The sequence below is a fragment of the Balaenoptera musculus genome, chromosome 13 (genome assembly GCF_009873245.2).
Source record: "Balaenoptera musculus isolate JJ_BM4_2016_0621 chromosome 13, mBalMus1.pri.v3, whole genome shotgun sequence".
In the NCBI taxonomy this organism is placed as follows: domain Eukaryota; kingdom Metazoa; phylum Chordata; class Mammalia; order Artiodactyla; family Balaenopteridae; genus Balaenoptera; species Balaenoptera musculus.
Genome location: NC_045797.1, coordinates 14,742,455 through 14,754,173, shown reverse-complemented (window position 1 = coordinate 14,754,173; position 11,719 = coordinate 14,742,455). Strand labels below are relative to the sequence as shown.

The following is an 11,719-nucleotide window of genomic DNA, read 5'->3' as shown; positions in this document are numbered from 1 at the left end:
TATCTATTTTTGTACATGTGCAGAGGAAGGTTTGGAATAATGTTATATATGTTATAAATGTTATAGTGATTGTGTAGTGGATTTAAAACTTCAGTCATTAATTGCGGGACATAAATATAATTGTATTTGTCTATAACTGAACTCATTTTGGCTCATAAGCCCCCCATACTTAATATTTCCATCTGAAAATAACTCAGTCCCTTCTTGTTTAATGCACAGCCAGCCCATCTTGGGCAACTAACCACTGAACCCTCCTTCCCTTACCCCTGGGATTGATTTACACATTACCCTGTTGTGAGGAGAGATGTTGGTGACTGTGCTCTCCCGGGTACTCCAGGTCTCCACCCAAGCGTCACTCATCTTGCCTGATCTTCACCATCTTGTGTTGGCTACACATGTCTGACTTCTCATCCTCTCAAGGTCCATGCAACTGTCACTGCTTTGTCGCCAACCATGGGCTCTTGTGGGCCCACCATCTTGTCCAGAGCCCATCCTGATGGCCTCTGGGCTGTGAGGTGTGCTTGCTCTCCTGCATCATGTGGGTGGGCTCCCCCTGGGGCAGCCCCCAGGCCCCTCCCTGAGGCCATTCTCTTCACTCTTTCTGATGTGTCCTCCCCAGGCTGCACCCTGGCAACTGAAGAACGAGCCCCTCTACTGCTCTGGGACACTAACCCCTCTTGGGGCTTTTCCTTCTTACCTTCCTCTGGGGTGCAGGGTGCTGGGAATGTCTCAGGAACCCCCACCCTGAGTCTCAGCTGTAGCCACTTCTCTCCTCCCATAGCTGGTTGACTCCTGACCTTTTGAGTGAAGCCTCCTCTTCCATTATCAGGAGCTCATTCCCACGCTTGCTTTTGGGATAAACTGTTAATGCCTCCCGTCCTTCAGGCTGTCGATGCGCTTCATCTTCCCAACCAAGCTTTTTTTCAAAATGTAAAACACTCTTTTCTCTCAGGGACCTTAGTCTTGTAATTGAAATAATGGCTTTCAAGACAATAGTCTGCTATAGATTTACAAAAAGATTTACTTAAAAGTTCAAATTCAGAGGCCAAGGGTTTGTGTCAATCTTCCCTACCCCAAGTGCAGGTTGTATAAAAAGCTCTTCCTGGTGCTTGAATGGTGGAACCATTCAGGGTGGAGCCAAAGGGTGGGCAAATGGATTGAAAAAGTCTAGTTCAGGGTCAAAGTCTACATCCAATATAGCTCTCTCCTGGGATTGGTAGGATTGTGGGTGATTTCAACTGTTTCTTGGTCTGCAATTTCTGAATTTTCTACAATAAACATGTATTTCTTTTATAATAGGAAACATAATAAAAGTTCTTTTATGAAGTGAAGGGACACTTCCAGGCATTTAGGTCTTTAATGCTAAAGGTTAATTAATTTGGTTGGTTGGGTTTTTTTTTGGTATATTTTGAGTTTGGGGTACCCTGACGACCTCACTTCATCACAGTGGGTGGGCTTTTTGGGAGAGGGGAGGGTAACAGGTGGGGGCCAGCCTGGAAGCAGTTACAGAAGGGAGAGGTGACGTAGGCGTATATTTCTCCATCATGAAGGAGGGTGGGGCAGGCCCCCCCCGCCCCCCCCCCCCCCCGCCCCGCCCGGCTACCTTCAGGGTAAGGCTGCAGCTTCTGCAGCATCTTAAAGGGCAGTGTCTTTTCTTTTAGGACAAGGAGATGGCACTTTGTTAGTATCCTTATGGTTGCTGCATTACCTGGGAACTGATCCCCAGCGTGACCAGCCCCAAGTGAGCTTTGAGGAGATACATCACAGCAGGAATCGAGTCATCCTGGCATTTCAAACAAAAGTTGGGAGTTCAACCTTACAAAAAGCAACAACAGCTCTTAAGCAGGAAAACGTTCAAATTTTGAAAGTGCCCAATCACCTTCCGCCAGGCTTGAGCACTGCCGTGCTCACCTTTGACCACGCCAGGGGTTTCCTGATGTTTAAAAAAAGTTTAAGGATTTCACATGTCTATCTTTTCTGGTACTTTATGTTCCCATTTTTTATTCTTCTGAATCTTGAATTTTGTGAAAGTGTTTTAGCAGAATAATTATAAAAGCTAGGATCTTGTGCACGTGGAGATCGGAGTGAGGCAGGGCCCAGCTTTTCCCCTGCTGTCCTCTTGCAGCCAGGACTTGGAGAAGCACTGGGGGCCCACAACGAGATCCCCTCGGCCCAGCCCTGGGGAGATCTCTACCCCGTGAGAGCAGGGATGGCTCAGGTAGTGTGTGAAGGTGGCCCCGGCCCGGAAACCCCCTCTGCAGAAGATGCAGCCTTGGCTGTGCCTCACACCCAGAGTGGACGGAAGTGGCTCTGGTTTCAGGCTGTCGTTAGAGATAGGACAGACCAGGCTGAGGATTTGGGGAGCAGGCCGGGCTTCCCCCTGACCTGCAGATGGAAGAGGCTGGCCCCGGGGTGTGAGCTCCAGGAGGGCAGCGGGCTCGCTCTTTTATTCACAGCTCTGGCCCTTGCCCCTAGAAGGTGGCCTGGCCACAGGCACTCACTGCATTTTTAAAAAATGAGCGAAGAAATGAATAAATGACCTTTGTGTTGGGGTCTTGCTCTAGGGAGAATTGTAAAGTTGACCAGGTTTGTTCTCAGGGGCACTTCCCTGCCTGGAGGCACCTGGCACAGAGGTTGCATCTGACCCACCCCTCCATCCTAAGGTGCGGCCTCTGACGGAATGACGAGGAGGGAGAGAAGGATGTGTCTCAGGAGTGGGGAGACAGGTGATGGCGGAGTTCCTGGCCTCTGAGGGGGTGTCATCTTCGGGCAGCAAAGTCTGATTTCCCCTGAGTTTCAGGAAAGGCTGGCCTTGGTCTAAACACATCCAAGACTGAAGAGTGCAGAGGGTGAGCTGTAAGGGGGAAGCCTCAGGCAGGCACAGAAGCTCCCCTGAGGGCTGGGCCAGAGCGAGGGAGCTGGGAGCTGGGCCTGGCACTGAGCGCCACAGGGATTCTGGGCAGAGGGGTGAGCGGGTTCGAGAGAGGTCATTCTGGTGAAGGTGCTGCCAGGGGCCCTCGGGAGCCTCGAGTTTGGCCTGTGAAGAAGAGGATGGAGCAGCCAGAATCAGTGGCTGTCTTTTCCTGCTTGGGGACAGAGGGGCTCCCCTCCTGATGGGAGGAGGACCTGCCCACACTCCCGTCAGTTGGGGGCCTGGACTCACCTGGCATGACGTTGAGTTCTCATCAGAAGTGGGGTCTGTGGACGCACTGAAGAGGACTGAACGGGGTCATGCACATCCCCAGGGCCTGCCACACGGACAGCATTAGGGCCTGAGGCCTTGCACCCCCCATTCCCAGCTCTGAGGATGTTAGGGAATCTCCTCCTAGAAGGGGCGGCTCTCACTCCACCTGCCACCTGGTGGGAGCTCTTGAGGTGACCTCGTGGACTCCTTGGGCCACTCCCTGAGCCACAGGCCTTCTGGGTTTAGAGCTGGAGGAGGTGGGATGCTCACCCCAAGACTCTCACTTTGTAGCCCCCCATCAAGCACACACTGCTCAGTGAACACCCCCCCATCCCAGAATGCACCTCAAACCACACTCCTTAAAGCTGCCCTCTCCCTTCCCATACTCCTCTTTTTCATTCTTTCGTGGCTTTCTCTTGACTTCTCTGAGACTGCCTTTTCTATCGTAAAACATGCGAGGGCATGTCCCAGTTGGGGGCCTGCGCTCCTGGGGCTGTCCTGCACCCCAGGGGAATGGGGCCGCCCTGCACCCTGGGGGAATGGGGCCCTTGAGGACCGTGGACCGGAGAGGGCGGGGGTCCTGGGAGCTGAGGAAAGTCCCGGATCAGCTGGGAAGCGTGGGTGTACCTGGCAGGCGGTGTGGGCGTCCCAGCCCCCGGACACTAGGGTCTGCAGCTGGGGTGCGTGCTGCGTCACAAACTGCTCACACTGAGGAAGGAGACAGACACAGGGTGGGGTGGGCCCAGGCCCAGGGCAGGGCTCTCCTGCCTGGCTGCAGGCCTCCCCACTTAGATGGATCACCCCAGGGCTCCCCCGGACCTCGTGTAGGTCCAGCCCTCAGTCCCCACTGAGCAGCTCCGGCTGTAACACTCTGAACAAGCCGCCGTGGGCTGAAATGGGGGTTTCTGCCAGGAAAGCCAGGGACGTTGGAGGTGGAGGCACAGGGGCAGAATCTCATCCCCCTTTCCCCCCTCCCCCTAAATTTCAGTTCTGGGAGGCATCCTAAAGCTCATCTGGTCTTGGAGACCTGACGTGATGGGCAGTAGGGAGTACCATGTGGAAAGGAGCCTCCTGGGACGGGAGTCAGCGGGCTTGTCGCCCACTCTGAGTACGGGGACCCCAGGACTTCAGGCCCAGCCCTCTCCTGCAGGGGGGTTGGTCCCCACTGAGTCACACCGGAAGGAGGGTTGGCGCTGGGACAGGACTGGGACCCTGGAGAGATGGCCAGGCCCTCTCGGGCTCCAGCCGGCCCTGACATTACTCATCTCCTGGTAGATGACCGGGCCTCCCTCCTGGTCCATGAGAGAGGCCTGCTGGTCCTCCAGAGCCCACATCCTTTGTCCAGAGACGACTCCTGACCTTAGCGGGGTTTGCCCTAAGTTACAGCACCACCACTGTTTGGCCCACATCCCGTCTGCCTGTCTGAGCTCCTTAACGGCGGTGGGGGGGAAGTATCTCAGTGTATCTCTGGCTGGGAAGTCTCTCCTGGGCTCCACCCTCCACCACTGGCAGCCCCTGGGTCCCAAGCCTCTGCTGTGCCTGCCCCTCACCTTTTGCCTATCCAGCCAGGAGCCCAGGCAGGCCTGGCGCATTGCCTGTGGCATGGCCTGCTCGCTGCTCTTCCCTGCCTGGGTGGTCACAGACATGCAGAGCTGGCACTCAGTGTCTTGCGGTAACCATTCTCCTGGCAGGGACCCCAGAGCGGTGAGGGCTAGAGAGAAAAAACAGTCAAGGATGCCCTGCAGAGAATTCAGTTCCTGTCCTCACTGGCGCAGTGCAGGGGCACCTGGGAGGGGGAGGGTCGTGCAGGACCAGGGTGGGGAGGGATGAGAGCGGGCGATGGGCAGGGGCTGGGACTGCAGGCTCACCTGGGCCAGCGCCGTCCTCGCTGGAGCACCGGAGGATGAGGCCGCAGACCAGCTGGGGCAGCATGCGGTCCAGCAGTGTGTTTAGCAGGATGGAGACGTAGCGCTCGGCAAGGCACTGGCAGATGCCGCCCACCACCAGGGGTACCACGTGGCACACTTGGGCCACAGTCGTGGCCAGCGTACCCTGGGGCGGGGGCCGAGAGAGGGCAGGGTCGGACCTTCTCTTGAAAGACCTAGTCAGTGCCTAGCACTAGCTGGGTACTTTGTAGACCTTACTTTGTTCCCTTGGAGAATTATTATACTGTTTACAGATAAGGACCCTGAGCATCACAGAGTCCAGGGGACTTGCCCAGAATCACTGAACTGGTGCAAGAATCAGGCCATGGACCCACCTTTGACTTCAAAGAGTCTGGAATTGCTGAAATTCCAGAGTTGCCCAGAGAGGTGGTCATTGCCAAGGCCACATGGCAGCCTGGGGCAGAGGCAGAACCAGACCTGAGTCTTCTCCCTCCTGACCCGGGCGTGCTGTGCTTTCCAGCTCCTGTCTGTGCTCCAGAGCCTGCGGTTTCAGGAGTCCCTGGGGGAAGCCAGGAGTTTCCCCACCCCACCCTTGATTCCAAACACAACCTCCCAGCTGAGGGGCAAGGAGAGAGGCGGCAGGCACGCTCATCCCTCCGCTCCTTTATTCATTCAGCCAAGAACTTACATGCATGAAATAAGCTACAAGGACATATTGCACATCACAGGGAATATAGCCAATATTTTATAATAACTATAAATGGCATATAACCTTTCAAAGTTTTGTGAATCACTATATTGTACACCTGTAACATATAATACTGTACATCAACTATACTTCAATTAAAAAAAAAAGAACCTATATGCGGCAGGCTGGCCTGGGCCCTGCTCCTGCTTGCAACCCTCCGCTGTCCCCTAGCACCAGAAAGGCCGAGGAAGGAGTAGGGCAGAGGGACGTGTACTTCTCTGGGATGTAACACATTCCAAATGGTACATCTCACCAAATGTACCCATTTGCTCGCAACAGATCCCACACTCGGCCTCCTCTCCTGCTATGATGAGGTATCCCTGCTCTGTCAAAAGCTCGCCCATCTCCTTGTGCATTGGGCCCACCCTGCCCCCACCTGCACACGTGCTTCACCTCTGCATCCCCCTCTCTGTCCTGCCTCATTGCTATTCCCTCCTGCCCATTGGTCTCTTAGCATGTGAACACGTTAAAATAGCTTCTCTCATTAAAAAGCCTCACCCCGGGACTTCCCTGGTGGCCCAGTGGCTAAGACTCCGTGCTCCCAATGCAGGGGACCTGGGTTCCATCCCTGGTCAGGGAACTAGATCCCACGTGCTGCAACTAAGAGTTCGCATGCCACAACTAAATTTCCTGCATACCGCAACGAAGATCCTGCATGCGGCAACGAAGATCCCGTGAGCCGCAACTAAGACCCAGACCAGCCAAATAAATAAATAAATAAATAAAATAAATAAATAAATTAATATTTTTTTAAAAGAGCCTCACCCATCTCCACTCCCCTTCCCAGAAAAACTTCATGAAAGAGTTGTCAGTACTTAATGCTACGCTTTGGTCCCCGTAACTCCTCCAAAACAGCTCTCAAGGTCACAGCATCCCCCTGGACATGTGTTGTTGATCCCTCAGCAGCTTTGGGGCCCGATGACCGCTCCGTCCTTGCTGAAATTCCTTCTTCTCTCAGCCTCTGTGACCCTCATGCCGTGGTGTCCCCACCTCCCTGGCTGTCCCTCCTCAGGTTCTTTCGCTGGTGTTTCCCTTTGCTTGGACCGGGCCTCCTTCTCCTCGACCTGGTCCACACCACGTCCCTGGATGATCCCAACCGTTCCCTGGGATTTAAATCTTGTCTGTAGCCTCGACTCTCAGACTGATGTCTCTGGACCTGGCTGGGGGATCCGGCTGCCTGCTTGTCGCCTCCTCTTGCATGTTGCACAAGAGTCTTGAACTCAGCATGGCCAGGAGAGAACTCATGATTTTTCTGCCCAGACCTGTTTCTTCTCAAATCTACTCATCTCAGCTGGGGGCATTCCAGAGAACCCATTGCTCAAGCCAAAGTCCATGGAGTCATTGCCGATTCCTCTCTCGTCCCCACTCCCCAGGTCCCGTCCATCGCTGAGTCCTGCAGAGCCCCTGTCCCAGACACGTCCCCAGTCCCCCTCCTAGCTCCACCCCCCATTTCTGCAATCATCTCCTTGCTCTCATTTTTTCTCTCCCATCTGCCCAATTCATTCTTCAAACTGCAGGAGCTCGATCTTGCTGAAGTGTAAATCCAGTCATGGCCTCCCCCTGCCTGAAACCCTTCCACAGCTGTGAACTGCGTGCAGAAGAAGGCCCAGCATTCTCTCGCTTGGCTCCGGTGTTTCTCCCGGGCCCGCCGACCTACGCTCTGCCCCCTCCCCGACCACCCTCCCCGAGCCCACATGAGGCAGCCACACAGCTGACCAAGCTCGTTCTGCTTTGTCATCCTCCAGGCCTCAGCTCAGCCATCACCTCCTCAGAGACGCCTCCTGATGACCATCCTAACCCCCCTCCCCCATCACTGTCCCTCCCCTCATCTGTTTTCATTCTCTGCTCTGAAGTAACCACTACCTGAAAAAAATCTCTCCCACCACAATGCAAACTCAGGAGGGTGGGGACGCCCTCAGTGACCAGGCGGCCGTGCAGGCCCTCATCTGGAAGGGCCGACGGGGCAGGGCCTGTCCTCACTTGGGCCCCATTTCAGGGCAGGGCCGTTGGGTGATGGTCACTACAGGTCTGGAAGACCCCACGTTTGGGGCAGGCAGGGATGGAGTGTCCATCTGCGGAAATTCTCCTTTTGTAAAATGAAAGAACCTTTTCTACAAAGACGACTGAGGTTCTTTTCTGTACTTTGACACCTGTCATAGTGCCTGGCACACAGTCGGGGCTTCACAGTGGTTTTGTTTCTGTTTGTTTTTTTCTCCCCCATGGCTTGAGGGAGATTAGTTTCCCGGACCAGGGATTGAACCTGGGTCACGGCAGTGAAAGTGCCGAGTCCTAACCACTGGACCGCCAAGGAATTCCCCACAGTCGTTGAACAGGCTCTAGGTCTGGCACCTACCAGGCCCAGCCTGAGTGCCAGGGTCCCTTGGGTGGGGACAATGCAGCCAGCTGGCCCCTGGTGGGCATATGGGGAGGGGTGGGGGGAAGTGGAGGTGTGGGCGGCCTCGTGGCCCTGGACGCCTCACCTTGGGAATCACAGCTTGGATCCGCTTGATCAAAGTCCTGCAGAGCCAGCAGACCGGGAGGGGGATGGGGAGGGGGAACCGCTGCTCGGAGAGATCCTGGGGGAGAGAATCGCGCTGGAGGCAAGCTGGACAGAAGGCTCCTCTGGGCTCTGCCTCGCCCGACTCGCCTCCACTTCCGTGTCCCCTCCTCCTGCTCCTGCCGTAGGCCCTGCCTGGAGCTGCTGGTCCCCTTCCCAACGCTGCCCCTCCCAGGCCAAGTGATCCAGGGCCTCGGCCACGGCCCTCGCTCTCTGGATCTCCATCTCACCTGTGTCTGCAGCCCGGGCCTCGCCTGGAGGGCCCCAGGCAGCACGGAGAGGACCAGCTTGTCCTGCAGGGGGCCTGACGGCTCTGGCTCCTGCTGTGGCTCTGGATGCGTGCGTTTGCACAGGCCCAAGTGCTCGCAGGTGGCCTTCGGGCTCTAGGGCACAACGCAGGGTGAGAAGGTGATTGGGGTGGGGGAGGGGACCCCACTCCCCCTCCGTCTGGCTCAAGGACTCAGGCACCAGGCCACTGCCTTTAGGCCTGGAATGCGGGGAGCAGGCTGGTTTGGGGCTGTGGCTTAGGACTCTGTCGGGGTGGGAGAGGAGACCAAAGGTAGAGAGGGGGTCAAGTGGGGACTTTGGGGCACGTGTCTGGGAATGTGCGTGAACAAGTGTGAACGCGGATGTTTGTGAGAATGAGTGAGTGTAAGTATGTGAGAGTGTGTTTGTCGTGTGAGCATGTAGACAGCGTAGATGTCGCGTGAGACTGTGCGCAGTGAGTGTGTGACTGAGCGTTTGTCTGTGCGAAGGGTGTGAGGGTGCGTGCCGGTGCCTGAGAGCGTGCAGGCCCACCGTGTATGGCTGAGTGGGGGGTGCTGTCACCTGGCTACAGGCCAAGGGGCACTGAGTTTCCTGCACCCCGTGTGGGCAGGGGGTGGGCTGCCACGGTGGGGGGGTAACTCAGGGAGAGGGTGGGCGTGAAGGCCGTGCAGGAGGCAGGGTGCAGGCGAGGCAAGAGGGCCTCACCATCTGGTTCTGGAAGTGGTGGATGACCAGTGGGAAGTAGGTGTCCAGCATGCGGTGGCACTGGGACCCCAGCAGCTTCAGCGGGAAGATGTCGCACTCGTGCTCCAGCAATTCCCGTATCGTGCCCTGGGAGGCAGGCGGGAGACGGGGCCATCAGCCTGGCCTCTCTGAGGTCTGCCCCTGCCTGAACCCCTGGACATGAGGCCATTGCCCACCTGACTGGCCACCTTCACCCAGGGCCCTGGAGTTGGGAGGGTGCTAAGGCGCCACATACTTGGGCACAGGGGTGACTGCTCCCCTCAGGAAAGACCGTCTCTGGCTGTGCCACTGAGCTCGCTTCCAGAGCCCTCTCCCGGCCAAGAGGCGCCTGGAGTCCCCCGGGGGAACCCAGGCGTCACCCCCGAGCTGGAGATGGCTCCTTTAAGGGGCTAACCTCTTCCCTATCTCTTAATCCCCAAGCTTCAGTCCAGGGTCTGGGCCTCATTACCTGGGAAATGACCTCCTTGGCCATCTTGGTGAGAACGTAGGTGATGTCCTCACATTCCTGGCACAGGTCATCCTGAGGAGAGGGCCCCAGTTTGGGGCACATGAGTGGAGGCCATGCTCCCAGCTCAGGTGGCTGAGGCTGATAGGGTGCTCCAAGACACTGGCAACTGCCCACGATCCCATCCCATCCCATCCCATCCCTCCCATCCCATCCCAACCCATCCCATCAATCCCATCCCTTCCACCCCAACTCATCCCATCCCATCCCATCCCATCCCAACCATCCCATCAATCCCATCCCTTCCACCCCAACCCATCCCATCCCATCCCATCCTATCCCATCCCATCCCATCCCCTACAGGGGCTCCAATCCCTCAGGCCCATCCAGAGCCTACCCAGGACCCTCTATCCCAAGACCTTTGGTCTCGGTGCATCCTTGGGTGGTACTCACAGCTTCCACATGTCCCCAGACTTCCTTCAGGCAGTGCCCTAGGGCTCTGCACTGCAATGCTTGCTCCAGGCTTTGGCACCAGAACTCGGGGCCCTGGGCGCAGGCCAGGGATGGGGTGGTCCCGACAGCTGCTGTTTGGGGCCAGAGCAACCTTGGGGTCCAAGCCACACCTGGCACCCTGGCCTCATCCAGCCTCCAAACCCAATTTTACTGGGACGCATGACCGTTAAACATGCTGGAGTCGGACGGCTCTGCGTTCTACCTGCTATAGTGCCCGCCAGCTGTGCGACCTTGGACAAGCCCTGGAGTTTCTCTGAGTCAAAACTCCCTCATCTTTAAAACGAGGACAAGGTACAGCCTGAGGATAATGCCTGGGACAGAGCCAGGGCTCGGTAAGGGGTGGAGGAGGTCGTGATGCCCCCTCCACACCTGGCCCCGGGGTGGCGAGTGGGGTGAGGAGAGGCTGGGGAGACTCACCAGTGCCTGGACCACAGAGTGCGGCCAGCAGGAGCAGCCACGGCAGCAGGTGTGACTTGGCCATGACTCCTCCACAGCCTGGACGCCCTGCCTGGGGTGGGGCCCTTATAGCTGGGGGCTGGGGTGTGGGAGCAGAGCTCTGCGGGAGCAGCCGTGACCTCAGTGTTTGCCTTTGCCCTGGAGGGCCCTCCAGGTGTTTTGCTTTGATCCCCTCCTCTTCCCAGCAGTGACACTCCTGCCAGCCGCCCCCCCCGGCTCCTACCTGATGCCCATCCTGCTCCCCTGGTCCCCCAACCCCTGCACAGCCACATCCTATTCCTCATGGGCCTGGACTCCCTCTAACCAGGGGGCTCTTGAGCCTTCACATCGGGTCCCATCTCTCTGGGTTATGGAAGGGAAACTGAGGCAGGATCGGGGCAGCCAGAGTGACTCCCCCCAACTCCCATCTCTACCCCAGGCCTCTCAGCCCTCCTCTGCTCTTGAGCAATTGCTCTTAAGAGCTTCCTGCCTGGCTCTTGACCCAGGGCAGGCACCGGAGGGGCAGACTGGGAACCCTCCAAGGCCACCTACCCCGCCCCACCCCCTCCCTATCCTTTCCTCCAGAAAACTCCTCTGGTTCTATGAGAACACGGCTGGCATTAGTCAGAAGAGCATTTACATGAACCAAAGAAAAAAAGCCGAAGTGCCCCAAGAGTCTGAGCCAAGGGGCACAGCTTGTTCAGGAGGAAGAAACCTCTGCAGCTGCCGGGTCAGGCCCCCCCGAGGCAGCGCACACCCAAGGACAAGCTCACCACCCCCGAGGGGCGGACACGAGGGGCAAGAGCAGGCAGTCGGGCGTTGGCTCGTGGCCACCAGCGTGGCTGAGGCCTGGGGCACCCTCTCCAGCGGAAGCTCACGGGCACGGGCAGGGCGGGAATCAGCGCCGATGGACTCGGGATGGCCCAGTGACTCCCTCAAG

At 57.2% G+C, this 11,719-nt stretch overlaps 1 protein-coding gene across 5 annotated transcripts; it reads right to left on the bottom strand.

Moving 5' to 3' along the window:
* Positions 1-1,391: 1,391 nt before the first annotated feature.
* On the bottom strand, positions 1,392-10,875 carry SFTPB (surfactant protein B). 5 transcript variants are annotated; one of them, XM_036873871.1, is made up of 11 exons: positions 10,762-10,875; positions 10,285-10,415; positions 9,835-9,906; positions 9,348-9,473; positions 8,606-8,758; positions 8,299-8,394; positions 5,053-5,236; positions 4,735-4,895; positions 3,812-3,892; positions 3,164-3,248; positions 1,392-3,037 (listed from the first exon to the last, which is right to left on the bottom strand). In XM_036873871.1, the coding sequence occupies exons 1-10, from the start codon at positions 10,823-10,825 to the stop codon at positions 3,186-3,188; spliced, it is 1,131 nt and encodes a 376-aa protein (XP_036729766.1). In that variant the 5' UTR covers positions 10,826-10,875; the 3' UTR covers positions 1,392-3,037; positions 3,164-3,185. The 5 variants fall into 5 exon arrangements, with proteins under 5 accessions (XP_036729766.1, XP_036729767.1, XP_036729769.1 ...); XM_036873872.1 differs by having other exon boundaries at positions 1,392-2,833; XM_036873874.1 differs by having other exon boundaries at positions 5,053-5,167.
* Between the last annotated feature and the right edge of the window lie 844 nt (positions 10,876-11,719).